The sequence below is a fragment of the Falco naumanni genome, chromosome 8 (assembly GCF_017639655.2).
Source record: "Falco naumanni isolate bFalNau1 chromosome 8, bFalNau1.pat, whole genome shotgun sequence".
NCBI classification, from domain to species: Eukaryota; Metazoa; Chordata; class Aves; order Falconiformes; family Falconidae; genus Falco; species Falco naumanni.
In genome coordinates this window covers 24,053,299-24,068,319 of record NC_054061.1, presented here as the reverse complement: position 1 = coordinate 24,068,319, position 15,021 = coordinate 24,053,299, and the positions used below count along the sequence as shown (strand labels likewise).

The 15,021-nt window shown below is 40.6% G+C and overlaps 1 protein-coding gene across 1 annotated transcript; it reads left to right on the top strand.

Moving 5' to 3' along the window:
• Positions 1-1,489: 1,489 nt before the first annotated feature.
• TNFAIP6 (TNF alpha induced protein 6) lies at positions 1,490-14,825 on the top strand. Its single transcript, XM_040605198.1, has 6 exons — positions 1,490-1,709; positions 7,574-7,711; positions 9,010-9,171; positions 11,333-11,561; positions 12,629-12,669; positions 13,733-14,825. The coding sequence occupies exons 1-6, from the start codon at positions 1,616-1,618 to the stop codon at positions 13,894-13,896; spliced, it is 828 nt and encodes a 275-aa protein (XP_040461132.1). The 5' UTR covers positions 1,490-1,615; the 3' UTR covers positions 13,897-14,825.
• Positions 14,826-15,021: the final 196 nt, after the last annotated feature.

Here is a 15,021-nt window from a genome sequence, read left to right as displayed (position 1 = left end):
TTTGCTGTCAGAGGAGCCTTAAAGTGTGATGGGATGATCAGCATGGTGGAGACTCGTGAACAAACTGGCTGACAGTATCCCTGCTCACAGCATCCCGCTCTGTGGTAGCTCACTAGCATGGCAGGAAGGACGACGATAAACCACTGTGCCCCTAGTGTCCCAGGCTAGCCAGAAGGAGCCAGTAGGCTGTTATCACCTTTCAGGGATACCTGTGCGGGAAGTCCCAGTGCCAGGCCTTGCCACCAGAGTGCACGTGAGCTTTGTCAGGAGCAAGAAGACACGTGTACATTGTACACCTCCTGCTGCGCACCGAAGGTTCAAATTTGAGTGGGTAAGGCAACAGGAATGTACATGTAGGTGAACTTTATTGGAAGAACAGCTTTGCTGTCATCAGTGAGTGCTGAAGAGTGACAGGTGAAGACATTGGTACTTTTGCAGAAGGTGCCTTGCTACTGTGATGCAGGGGAAAGGCTCTCTCTCAACTTCATTTCCTGACAGCTCTCACTTTCAGCATCTGGTGGGAGGAATACGTGTATGTGTCTGTGTATATACACTGTAGCTAGGCATTCTTCACTTTATGTTAAAGCTGGAGTGATAAAGAGTATCTTCCTCATTGGTACAGGTCATCTGTGTATGATAGATGTGAGTAGGCACTGAGTCCTCCACCCTTTCCTTTTCATTTATTTTAATTTGATTGTGTTCATGGTCATGAGCACATCTTTTTCTGTAGCTCCTGACTCAGAATTCTGTTACCAATGTTATCAGAACTGGAGAGCAGAGTCTTCCAATGGCTGCTCAGAAGTGTGGAACACAAGACCAATTTCCATACTCTCATCTTTCCCCCTTTCTGCTCTCCCACTCATCCATAAGCAGCAGCTGCAGTATTCCCTTTCAGCCAGAAGGGAAGACAAGCAGACAGCTGTCACACTATGAATCAGATTTGAAACTGTGGTTTGGAGAGGAAGATTTTAGCTTTATTTCCCAGTTGCAGAACAAAGAGCATCTGTTTTTGACACTTGCAGTTTTATGCTGATCTGGGAGTTTGACTTGCAATTACAGATTCCATGTAGGGAAACTGAATTCAAATAGCCAGTGCAAAATATTCTCCTTACGTTTTTTCATTGATTAGGTCGAATGTGAAATTAAATCTGAATTATATATGAAAGAAAAGAATGTTTAAATGAGAATGGTAGGTTGTATGTGTGATTCTCTTTGGTCTTGTAACTGGTGTGATTAAAAAAGCTATAAGCAAAAAAACCCGGGTATTAGTTTTATTGTTTTATGGAATTTGAAGACAGTGAGTGCTGAAGAATGAACAGTCTTTGGCTTGAAAAGTGTTCATGTGTGCTGCAGTAGTGAGGGATAGAATGGATTCTTGGACACGCTGGGAATCGAGAGAGCCAAAAGTGAGTCACATGGACGACTGCAGACATCACATTTAATTGTGTAATAATACTACAGCAAGCACAATTGGAGCAGGCTTGCTGACCTCACAGCTGAAAGCACTATTTAAGATCTGGCTACCAGATGTTCCAATAGGATCTAGCCAGCTGCTAGCAGAGGTTACCCTGAGTGTTTTAACAGGAAATATTTACAGCCTAATAGTTCAGAAGAGATGATTGCACTAATTTTCTTTTCTGCCCTGCTGTGGGACAAGGCTCAAGCATGGGGATTCAAGGACGGAGTGCTGCATAACTCTATTTGGTTAGGTAAGAAATAATTTAATTGCGAATGTTTTGCTGCAAAAGTCACTGTGTTTGTCTAACAGTGTAAAGATAAGCACCTAGCAATTCAAACTTGAGCTATGCATTAATATGAGAAAAATCCTGCATTGAATTTGTTGATAATTTTATCTGACGCATGACTAAGTTTTGTCCTTACGAGCTTACTATTTTTTACTGTTACTCTGAAGTGCAGGAAAAAGTAGTTATGGGATGTTTCATCTGAATGTATTTTCCTACAGCATGAGGTAAAGTGAAAACAGCATTAAATAACAGTTGCTTCTAATGAAGGAATACAAGTATGAAGAGAAACATTTGCCGAAGGAATGAATTACTTTCTGCATGAACATACTTCAGATGCCTGGGGTCCTACATATGAAACTAAATGATCTGGAAACAATAGCGATAATATTTCCTAGGTTTCTAAGAAAGTACAGAAATGTATACATTTTGGCCATTGGTTTGCTCACATCATTAAACAGTGGAGAAATTTCAAAAGGACTATAGAAAATGCATTCTATGGGAATAGTTTCTTATACCTCAAGTAGGTTTAAATAGCTTTTAGAGTTCTTTTATAGATCTTTATAATTATCCAGTACAAAAGAAAAACGTATTCAGAGTATAGTCAAGTAAAGGATGCCAAAACAAAAATATGCATCAAGTTCTCCATTTTATAGACAAATGCTTACAAACTCCTTTATCCTCTCTAGAGTGTTGTGTATTTCTTTAAGGATTTTAAGGAATTCCTGTAGCCAATCCACATTGATGTTGTGCTCAGATGTTCCATGAGGGACTGGGGCTATCTCTATTAGCTGGTGCAGCAACCACGTGACTCCAGTCCCTTCTCTGAGGACCATGTAAACTAACAGTAACATAAATGAGAAGGAAAAGTAATCTATACTGTTTTCCATTTGACCGCACATTTTTTATGACTTCTCTTTCCTCCTAAACTTGAAATGTGCTTGCTGTGTCCCACAGTTGCTGAAGGTGCTCAGGTGGGGGACAGCTCGAAGGGAGGACCACTTGGCAGCTTCATGCACCAGCTCCAGTGGCTGCTGTTCAAAAAAAAAAAGGATGACAGAGAAAATGTTTGTGTGAGAAAGAAGCAAAGCTTGTATCCTTGGCTGGAATAACAATAAGGAGACACTAAAGATAAGTAGGACTGAGGCTGTGCTAAGCCCTGATAGTAGGGGCAGAGAAGTTGAATTTGCAGCAGGCTGTGATGGGTGTTCTTGTAGAGAAGGGATGTGGTCAGGGCAGGGAGCACATGGGCTTGCTGAGCCAGGCTCCTTATTTATCTGTAGCGGGCCGGTACGGGCTGGCTGCTGTCCATGCACAAGTGAACAGCATGTGGCCATGCGCACGTCATGTCTCTGGTTTAACCATTCTCGTGTTCCCTGGCAGTTTTGCTTTCAGTCACCCAGTGGTCTTCTAAAGAGTACTCCAATGCAGTGCCAGGGAGGTCTGGGGCACAGACTGCCCCTCGGTGAGACCACCCTGATGAGGGGGAAGAGGGTTCAGGCTCACACCATGCCACTTGCACTCATGGACAGAGAATGGGTCCTGGGTGTTTTACTTGAAAATAGTGGTGTATCCATGACTGCGGCAACCAGCCACCCTGGATGTAGCCTTTAGGGGCTTCTAGAACATAAATGTGAATTTGTGATGACAAGTGATCATTTGAGCAATTTTATGAACTGAAGTCAATGTGAAGAAAAAAATTTCTCATTCTTTAAAATGAAGAAACCAGGTGTCAGCTGGAATGCATAAGAAAATTCTGGTTTGCTACACCTTTAGCATTTACCATTGAGAGTAAATAAAAATAAACCATTGTGGTAAAAACTGATGGCTTGCTCTAATTAGACAAAAACATGCAAATCTGGAAGCACAGTGTGCAACTTTGAAATAACCACTCTGCTTTCTTATCTCTAGGACAGGACTCTGTGGAAGCCTTTAGAAATACACCATCTAGTGTAACCACAGTAATAAAACCATTGAAAAAACCTCAAGTGCAGTTAATTGAATTACCAATGGAATTCAGTGGCATATGTAAGTGGAAAAAAAATCAGCAAAATCACGACCATGCAATTTATGCATCTTTGTATTTAAAAAAAAAGAAAAAGTGTGATTTGAACAGTAAAACTAACCTCAAACTCACACTCAGTATACACAAGCAAGACTCCCTCCCTTGAATAAAACCTAGGAGTGTGCAGTGCCATCCAAGCTTTGCTTATCTCTGCTTCTTTGGATAAAGCATTACCAAGACTAAACTGAAAATGAAGGGAGTTTTCCGTTCTACCTTTCTTCCTCAACACATCATTAGCACAAATATAAATTCTTGAACTACTGACAGTCTAGAAATGCTTTTGTCTTTTACCTTTTTTCTTGATAGAAAACATCTGGTTTTCTCAGAAAGGATGCAGTTCTGCTGCAGCTAACCATATCACCTTCCTGTTAACGTCTTTCTTGTGTGAATGAAATTTTATTGTTGCTTGGTTTTGACACAAGCACATTATAACCAAAGGTTTAGTGTAAACTGATGAGAGGATTGGAACAGTCTTGCCTAAATATGCTCATACTCTTATTTGAGTAGGTTTCCCAGGACAGCTGCTGCACTCTTTGAGTTCAGAATTTCATGCCCGTGCACACACCATGTGTCAGTGTGGTTTAGGGGCTGTACCTACCCCATTTGGTGGAGTGCTCCAAGTACAACCATGTGCATTAGCCACGCCATGGCCATCCTCTGCTTAAAAGTTAAACATTTCTTTTTATTTAGTATTAGGATTTGTGTCATGCATATTGAGGGTACTTTATTAGGCCAAATTTCATGCTGCTTCTGCTTGTGCTACAAGAAGAGATTGGCTACATTTTACCATCTGCTGCTGCTGTGGGTGAATAGAGGGTCACTGTCCGTGCAGGATCCTGCTGTCTCTGGGCTTCAGGAGAGTTTTTAAGCAATGTGAGTTGGAAGAAACATGTCCAGACAGCCATGACCTTTTGAGTAAGAACCTCAGAAGAAAAGTGGGTGAAGTCCCTGAGACACAAGCCCCAATATCCAGGTTTTCATGCAAAGGACAAACAAGTCCTCGCTCCTGTCCAGGCAGAGGAGATTTCAGGCAGGTCAGACCGAGAGCAGCCTTCAGGCAGAATCCTCCATCAGAGAAGATGTCCAGCTGAGGCTGGGACACGTTGTACTCTGTAGTGCTGGCCCCATGGTATGTGAATGGTACACATTTACAGCGGTAGGCACGCACTTGTATTGCAAGTGAAAAAAAAATTTCATACGGGTTTATCTACCTGGCCATGATACCGCCTCTGTGAAGACTGATAGTAATTTGTGCGTGTGTGTGTGTGTTCACATATGACTGTGAATATGTGTATATATGTATATACAGATATATACATTAAGATACATTAATATGTAAATGTATATTAGTAGTTCATAAGTACAATGCTGGGTCTGTTTTGGCCAATACATTTTTATCTTTCTGCACAGCCTGTAATGTAATTAAGAGGGAGGGGGAAAAAATGCCCTGGAAAGATCTGATCAGTTAATTAGGATATACTGTTACAGAATACTGTGTCATTAAACTGTGACACACCCAGCAAGCATCAAATCTCAGAGCCTGGTGGAGTACGTGTGTGGTCTGCCTTTCCAAAGGTGACTTTTGTCATGTTACAAAGGAGTAACAGAGATACGGATCAGTGGTTGCTCTCAGCAGGGTAACACCACCCACCAGGATGTTGCATGAAGACTCTGTGGTGCCGCTGTTGGTAAAGCAGCCCCTGCAGAAACTGTGAAGAGCAGATCTTTCCAGCAATAGTCTGAAAAACATGATGCCTGTCCATAGTGACATTTTAGCATCAATAAGTGGGGGGTAAATAACTTTTGATGGATAAGATTTGGAAACAATATTGCCAAGTGAAAAAGGCAGGAGAACAACTAAAAATGATAAATTTTGACTGTCGGCTTCAGGAGCGATGACTCTGAGCAGTGACGATTCCCCCAAATCCTTGGTACTACATCCAGCAGGAGTTCTAGGGAAGGAGGAGGATGGGTCTTGCAAAGGTGGCTGCCAGAGTGATGGGGGCTTTTACTGGCTAACATAATTGACAATAAGCCTTAAGACTGCTCTTCCTTTTGCTGTGACTGGTCACCTTTGCAAAGGTGACTATAGAAGGGGCAGAATTCAGCTGCCCTTACTCTTTGACTCAGTGTAAGTGGGGCAGCTCGGCTAATCCCAGGGACTACAGGCTGTGTTTTTCAATTCACTTTTCAGTTGCCTTCCCTGTGAGCTGCAGTGAGCAATAATGTCAATTCCAGGTTGTCCCCTGAGTGCAGTGATGCTAAATGGCGTGGTATTTTCTGTAGCACTGATTTTCAGTGTATGCATACTGAATCCAATACAATTGTACTGTAGAGAAGTGGTGAGTGGATTTACCAGGTTAGACATGGCAGACTACTGAATGAATGAAAAGTTATACTTCCTATGAATACATTTTTGATTAAAATAGATATTTTTTAAATATAACATACCATTATTCCACAGTGGTTAGTTGTTATGACTCTTCTCTGCAATGAACCTGGCTTCTTCATAAAGATTTTTCCATGGAATATATGTTATCCAATGCCCATGCCAGTGATATTCCCAGTGATGTTATAGAAAGCGGCTCTCAGTCTTCTGAAACTATTGTCAGCAACATTATTTACTTCACTGGGCGCGAGGCCAGTGACTGTGGGTCCAAAAACTACATTGGCAAACGTTATTCTTTATCTAGCAAGGGATCTCACCATTGCTAACCACAATTCAGTGGTGACCATGTTTTTTTAAAAAGTACCCTACCCTAGCCAAAACTACTGATTTTAAGTACATTCCTAGAAAAGACATTCTTTTTTTACCCATGGTACAAATAACTACTGTAAAAAATGTTTCCTGTTTTGTGTCTTTTTCCAGTCATGTTGACTAGTGATAGCTACAGACAGCCGTTTCTCTAAGATTATACTAAATATAAGACAGATCTGAACAAAAACGCTGTTCGGATTAGATATACAGATTGGTTCTGAGACAGATTTCCATGCATATGGCATCAGACACGTGCAACATGAAAAGATTATAAAACTTGTAGTAGTACTGACAGTTTCTAGGTTTCCCTGGAAACCTGCCTTACATTGTATTTGCAACAGCAAATAAACCAATAATGAAGACAGTGTATTAATTTTCTGCATAGCAAAAATGTCAGCCAGCAATTGTTCTGGTCCTGCCCTTTGTGACACAAGCTCAGATATTTTTATTTCACATTTTTATTCCCTTTAACTTTTGCCTCTCCTCTGTCCAAGTAGCTCTGACTTAACTTCTCTGGAGATTCAAAACAAAGCTCTGATTCATCTTACAAAGGCACTTAAAGTTAGATCCAAAAGAATGCTGTGATAGCAATCCAGAAGGAGCTTCCCCTCAGTCAGATAGGGTACATGGAATTAGTGATGCTGACACCAGCCGACCGTTCCCATAACTACTGCCTTCTGAGTACTCCTCAGGGAGTCTTTTCCTGTGTTTGTTGATTTTCTGTTGTTCAAAAATTCACCAAGCTCTGACTAGCTCTGTTGTTCAAAACTTCTCCCACACAAAATCATACCTTTGGGTTGCCAAAACATGCCTTTGGCTTGGGAGGGACATATTTTCTGACACTTTCCATTGGCAAAGCTACCAGCCAGACATTCTATTTCTCTTCTCACCTGGACAGTAGCTCAAAGTGCAGGCCTTGGGGAAACTGCTGGAGGAGGTGAGAGCACTGCAGAAGGTGGGCCAGCTGAGACATAATACTGAAATCATCTAATTGCTTTGGTCCCACAGAGCGAGCAGCCGGAGTGTATCACAGGGAGTCGCGCTCTGGGAAGTACCAGCTCACCTATGCAGAAGCAAAAGCAGTCTGTGAATACGAGGGAGGACATCTAGCCACGTATCAGCAGCTGGAGGCGGCAAGAAAAATAGGTTCGAAAAAAAATCATGTCTGTTTGCTTTTCACATTGCTCATTCATAATGTTGCCAGTCTTGTATTTTCATGAATCTTATGAACTCTGGGACTGAGAGACTTCTAAACTCCCTGGATTTTTGCCCAAGTTGCATGCAGTTTCCCTCCTCAGTAACAGCATGACTGCACTACCTACGGAGCTGTGAGAGAGAACATCTGCACACAATGCTATGCATCCCCCTGAGCTCTGGGTGCAGCACAGTCCTGGAACCAGCATCACCCAGGGGAGAGCTGTCGGGCTGAGCTGGGAAGCAACAGTACCTCCCCAGCTACAGCACCCAGGAGGGAGCTGCAGAGGAAAGTGTTTATCCCCAGGGAGCTCCTATAGGAAACGTGCATTGCTATTTTTCATATCATCAGTCAAGATGTTTTCATAATGTTTATTCCAGCCATATTTGCTCTGAGAGAGAGTGAGTGATGTGCTTGGAGTGAAAAGCAGAGCAGAATGAAGCCTCTACTGTATTTCTATTTGACTTCTAATAATAAATCATTAATTCATTCAGAGCATTGGGAAAACAATGGAAAATATCCTGTTCTAGACATTTGCAGGCTACGCCGTTGAGTCAGAAGCTGGCTCTCAGCACTAGCGCACATGTAAAAAGGGTACTTTTGTCTCTTCTGAGTAGCTCATAGTCCTAGGATGCCACAAATATGTTCCAGTTCGTCTCGGTGAAAACACTGACTTGGTCTCTACCAGACAGTGGATAACATTGCATTCTTTGGCTATTGTTTTTAAGTTGTTAGCCACAAAATGCATTAGCAGGATCTGTTTGTTTAGCAAGAAATACTTGAGGTATTTCAGGTATTTAAATTTAAATTGAAAATATTTTAAGTAAATACTTTGTTTTCTTAGCTGTGTTTTGTATGTTGTATTTTATTCATTCTCAGAACTTAGTGCTGCAAACTCTTAAGATATGATTGAGTAAATCCGTATGACTACAAAAGGGAAACAAAGAACATACTTGTATAACTCATCCAATGTATAATTTGTTTAGAAATGGTGGTACAGCACTTAAAACTCACTACCCGGGAAACTATACGGTCCATCTGCATTTGATTTTTGTTTTCAAATGAAGAACCAATAATCACATTGTGGAGAACACAATGCAATTTTATATTCTGTGTTTAAAATTATCCTCTCAAAGTACTGTTCTTTCTGGTAGTTTAATTTCTATTAGGCTGGTTGCACCCAAATAATTGATCAGCTTGAGTAAGACTTGATTTATTACATCCATGGCTCATTTTCTCCCTCTTGCAGGTTTCCATGTGTGTGCTGCTGGATGGATGGCAAAGGGCAGAGTCGGTTATCCCATAGTAAAAGCTGGAGCCAACTGCGGCTTTGGAAAAACTGGTATTGTTGATTACGGGATTCGCCTCAACAGAAGCGAGAGATGGGATGCCTACTGCTACAACCCTAATGGTGTGTTTAAAAATAACCTATTGCTCTTTGGGTCTGAGATTATGACTGCACACCATGCTATCTGGCTGCATGAAGGCACCCAGGCTCTGAATGAGTTAGCTTCAATACCATAAATACCATAAAAAAATACCAAAAAATACCTGAGAAGGGGGGCATATTGATACAGCTTTAATTGGAGCTGCGCACCAAACCCCGTCTGCTCTTACCTATAGCTGATCTGGCTTTCCCAGAGCTCAGTGTCTCTGCACAGCATTGTACCATATGTAACTGGGCCTAGGCAAAGTCCTTTCAGAAAGTACAAATGTAACAATAGGCTGTTGTTGATTAAAAAGGTAAGTAACATTTCCAATAAGATGTGTGAATGTCTTTGTTTTGCATGAGTGTTTACATTTAGCCTATGATTTCATTTAAATAACTTAGCTGAGGTGTTCAACACTGGAACCATTTTCCAGATATTTTTCCTGTAAACAAGCTAGATTTAGTGTTAACCCTTATCCCTTCTCTCTTGTGCCTGAGATAGAACAACTTCTAAAAATGAATGCCATGCCTGGGACTGAAACACCTGACAGATCCAGCTCCCAGCAGTGCCTTGTGTGTGCGTGTGTGTGCATGTGTAACTAGATGGAGAAAAGCAAAATCTCCAAAGCAGATCTGGAGACATGGTTCAAACATGACTGACAAGACTTCACCAGATAGAGGACAGCTCTCCATTCCCTCCACACACTACGCTGCAGATGACTGAAATACTGACATGGCCGCTGTTTTGGTTTAGCTTGGTATCACTTCACGTAGCAGGGAAGACAGAAAAAGTAGGCACCACAAAAAAAGCAAAGCTTGACTTTGTGCACTGCTTGGCTCTCCTACTATTCCAAGTGTACTACCCTGCCTGGCAGAGCCAAAAGTTGGAGTTGTCCCTGACGTCTGTACAGCTGTGCACATTTTGTTTTTGCTCACAGGGCTTGAGCTTGTTTATGTTAGCTGGGCAGTTGTTAATCAAATAGCTCTGTGGGGTGGGGGACAGTCACAGATGTTCAGCATTCAAAAAGAACTGCAAGAGAGACTACTGCATTCGTTATTAACTGCATGTAAACTGTTGGCCCCACCTTCTCCTTTCTCAGCCTTCTCCTCTGGGCTGAGAAGTAGTTACTTTTGAAGTGCAGTGTTTGGTTAGACAAAAGGAAACCAGAACTGCCAAGACTCAGCAGAGTCTCAGCCATTACAAGGGTTTGTATTCATGCTTGATGGACAGTCTGCTACAAAGCCTGGCAGAGTTGTCTGTCTGCAGGTGGGAGACAAGTAGCCTGGGTGAGCAAGGACAAATGATTGAACCGATGCTCTTTAGGAGCTAAAGATGTCAGGAGGGACTTGTGGAAGGCTTAGCATGAAATGTCCATCTAACCTAGCAATGACCTGGAGCTGAAAAGTACTGGACTGGGACTCATGGATAATGTACAAACTAGGAGGGTTCATCACACACTATCCAGCTTAAGGCTCCTAACTCACGTGCCCAGAATCACCCTTAGAAATCACCTCCCTCTCCCCCAGGTCTGAACCTGGGGAACTAGGACAAATCCTGAAGCTCAGCACTGTGAGGTCCCCAGATTTGTTGGTCCCACTGTCTGGTAAAGTTCAAAGGGCCACTGAAACAAACTGGAATGAGTGTTTTTTCGCCCAAAAGGCGTGAAGAGCTGCAGCAGTAACAGGAGTACAATGTGGTGTATGTGATCACTAGCCTTTACAGGTTTTTATGTAGAAGACACACTTTCAAGAGGTTTTTGAGGAAGAACAGATGACACCAAATGCTAGGGCGACTTGCAAGTCCAGCTGTAAAACTCAGAGCTTTACATTGCCAGAAACCCCAAATGCCTTTTACATAAAATGCTTTGCTCTGGCCCAAAATCCACTGAAGTCAATGAAAGCTTTTCCTCTGAGTTCAGTGAGTTTGGGATCTTGCTTCCTGCCTCCAAAATATCTGCTTGCAAAACCTAATGACTGATATTTCTTGTGAATGCTGAGTACTTAAATGTATGAAAAGTGCTATCACGCTGGGTGTTCCTATATGATTTTCTATGGATCTGCTGGGTCAAAATGCACAAAGATTTAAACCATAGGCGTATCCAGAATGAATACTGAAAACTCTGATGTTTTTATTTTCGCTTAGGAAAAGAATGTGGTGGAATCTTCACGGATTCAAGACATGTTTTTAAGTCACCAGGCTATCCAAATGAGTATGAAAATGAGCAAATTTGCTACTGGCATATCAGAGTAAAGTATGGACAACGTATTCATCTACAGTTTCTAGAGTTTGATGTTGAAGACGACGTTGCTTGTATGGCTGATTACTTGGAAATCTATGATAGCTATGATGATATCAATGGCTTTGTGGGCAGGTAAAGCAATTCCAGTGTTAATATGCAAAGAATCAAATTATTTAATTTCCCCCCCAGAATATTACTTCAGAAGAACACTGCACTACCTTATCCAATTAGCACCTCTGATACACTTATAATACTTGAAGCAATAGTACCTGACTTACCTTGCCTGGCAATTTACTGTCATTAACAGAGGCCTGTAAAGAGTTTCAGAGAATTGTGCTTTGCCCTTTTCTGCTTTCTTAAATTACATGAAAGAGAGCTGCAACAGTGTTTAGTTAGCTGATAATCTTAATTCTCTATTTTTTTACAGGAAGAACTCCTAGCGATCTCAAAACAGTATTTTGTATTTGCTTTAATTGAAAGGAGGGAGGTGGGGTGTTAAGCTGTTAGCAAAAATATATTTAAGTTACTATTCACTACAGAAGTAAAATAATTTCTAATAGTATCAGAACAGTACAAGTGTTATATATCATCTCTCTTACTAGATGTAGTTCCCCTCTTTGCTTAATTCTCATTTTCTTTTCTTTGATGTCATAGTTTTGCTTGTCCTTTAGCAGTCATATTTGGATATGAAGTGCCTCCACTTTCCAGAAGAAAAAATAAACCAGAATAAGTGATAAAAATACCTTCCCAATTCCTGCTACTTTTCACATCCTCTCTACAAATCATGTGTAGCAAAGCAAAGATATAATCTATTTGTTCTGCCTTTACAGATAATTTTAAAGGTTTTTCTTGACAATGCGCTTCCTTTCTTAGCCATGGGCCATTGTTCTTTTCCGTAGTGCCTTGTTAAATTGCTCTTTTTCTTGTTTTGCATCATTGATTTCCTGCATATATTGAAAAATTTTTCCTGCATTTTTCCCTCCCCTAAGCCTTACTGTAAGATAATGACAAAAATTCTTTAGGCAATTGCTTTAACATATAGGAGAGAATTACATACACTGAATACCTATAACCAGTTTAGCCACAGCTCCGAAGGAGAGTACGGCCTGAGAGCCACCTCTCAGCACAGGTCCCCATATGGCTGGGGTATGGCATATTGGCTGTGTCGTTTAGTCATGACCATTTATGTTTTCTTCCAGGTTTTGTGGAGATGAGTTACCAGATGATATCATTAGCACAGGTAATATATTTGCACCTTTTATGGTAAAAAAAAAGTAAAAATCAGCCAAATTCACCATTTGTTCCTACTTTCTAATAGCGTATGGTAAAGATGTCCAAAGACACAATCTCTGCTTTATGGCCAGCATGTCATAAACTGCTTTTCAAAACTGCCAGCCTGCTCTTTCTTCGATGCAATTACTTCTGATTAAATGTAAAAGAAGTCAGAAGATAACAAGGGTGCATCCTGCTGGCCTCACAGAGGTAGTACACCGGCGCACGTTAATTCACACAGACGTAAAGACAGGATTTACTTATGCACACAACGTTCATGCACCCATTTTTCCCATTTCAAGATTGCAAGAACACTTCCAAAGCTGGTTATAGACATAATGCTCTGGGTCGGTTTAAACCACAGGTCAAGGTCTGATAACATGTAAACCAAAGCCACTTTTACCTCTTTTTTGCTTAAGCGTCGCAAAGCTGCTGTAGCACAGACATCACATGGGGCTACCTGTGCAAGGAAGTAGCCACATCCCCTGGGATAGTCTCTGGATAGTCTGTGCAGAAACTCATGCCAGCTCACAGCTGTCATCAGCAGAAAGAGGACAGAAAAGTTGACTTGTGCAATCCCTGACCTCCCAGTTTACATAGGCCTGGTGGAGATGAGCAAATGACACTCATGGGAGAGTGATTAGCAACATCACCCCTGTGTCACCTGGAGATGTGTGAGGCTGTATGCGAGATGTGTCTCACCCATGAAGCATGACATTTCACAGGTAGAATGAAGCAAAGCAGCATTGTACAGAACAGGGGATGCTTTGCAGAAAGCACTGGCTACAGCAAAACTTCATCAACCTCTAGGCTCTGCAAATAAAACTGATCAAAATCTGCCTGATTTTCCATGGGGCTAATGGAAGTATCATCCTCCCAGGCCATAGCTTAGAAGCAGACAGATCAGGTGGATAATTCTAAAGATCTCAGAAGCAAGCAAGCAACACCACTTTAAAAATAATTCTGAAGTTTCACATTTTTATGTCACCCAAAAAAATAACCCTTGGTGGTTTTTTTTCTCTTGTCCCCAGGCAATGTTATGACCTTGAAGTTTTTGACAGATGCCTCAGTGACTGCTGGTGGTTTTCAAATTAGATATATAACTATAGACATACCTTCAAAGTCAAGTGATGGAAAGAATACAACATCCCAAGGAAAAACAAACTTCTTATCTGGAAAATTTGGTATTATGTGAGCAGAATAATGAGATACACTCATTAAGAAACATGTTTTAGAACCCAGTTCAGATATCTGTTTCTTCAGATAAGACATTTCCTTCATATCTGTCTGACTTTTTGTTTTCTGCTTTTATATAAGTTTTGTTAATAAAGTACACTAGGAAATAAATTATAAAATATACTTACATGTATAATAGAAGACTATTTGTAGATTACAGGTGCTGTAAAAACATGAAGAGTTCATTGTTACCAAAGATTTTAAAATTATTTTTCTATGTAAACTGCTCCTTCTCCTCATTTCTTGCACCATTTCAACATTTTGTGTGACCGTTCCAATTATTTTGAAATTTAATATCCTGTTTCCTGTCTTATCTTTATTTTCCTTATTTCCAGATATTTATTTTTTAGATTGTTGCTTTGTTTTTTCCTGTTCTCTACACACAATTTGTTTTTTAATTAACTCATTGTCCTGAACTCAAAAGGCCTTTAGAGTAAAATTATTTCTAAGATATATAAATTCATCTTGTGGACGGCCTAGCAGCCACCCATGTAATTGTCTGAAGTCAGAAGATTGGGAAGCAGCATGAACAGCACAGAATCAGTTATATTATTACCATAATTTTCTTGTAAAATGAATCAGAAACTACTCAATGAATTTTGTCAGGGTTTCCTCATCCAGAGAAGTGATGTTCCAAGTCCTTTCACTTCTGTGATTTCACTTAGTAAAGAATCAAATGAAAGACTTGGTAATGATAATAAAACTGGTGAGATGAAGCATCAGAAGAAATTCCTAACCGAGTATCAGCAAATCAGAAGATCCTGTCAAGATGCTGTATGTTGTTTACACGGGTTTTAAGAAAAGTGTACTGTTGTGAATTGATGAACATAAATCATTCTTCATATGTTTTGAACTTAAGTTTTAATTCCTCAGTCTGAAGCAGCATTAAAGCTACCTCTGTTTTAGTCATGTCTGGAGTTTCCAATTAATTATTTCTTATTTCTTGAGAACTTTTCACGCTTGGAAACATTTTTCTCAATTTAAAGCAACAAATACTTTTTAAGAGTTCCTTTCTTTCAGTCTGAATGTTTTCTTGAGTCCAGACCTGCTGAAGTCTAATGTTCACTGAGAATCCTCCTGTCAG

Excerpts from the sequence above, each read along its gene's own strand:
- TNFAIP6 (XM_040605198.1), top strand. The coding sequence starts at position 1,616 with ATGATTGCACTAATTTTCTTTTCTGCCCTGCTGTGGGACAAGGCTCAA. Across the intron at positions 7,712-9,009 it reads GGAGGCGGCAAGAAAAATAG|GTTTCCATGTGTGTGCTGCT; the intron begins GTTCGAAAAAAA and ends TCCCTCTTGCAG. Across the intron at positions 11,562-12,628 it reads ATCAATGGCTTTGTGGGCAG|GTTTTGTGGAGATGAGTTAC; the intron begins GTAAAGCAATTC and ends GTTTTCTTCCAG.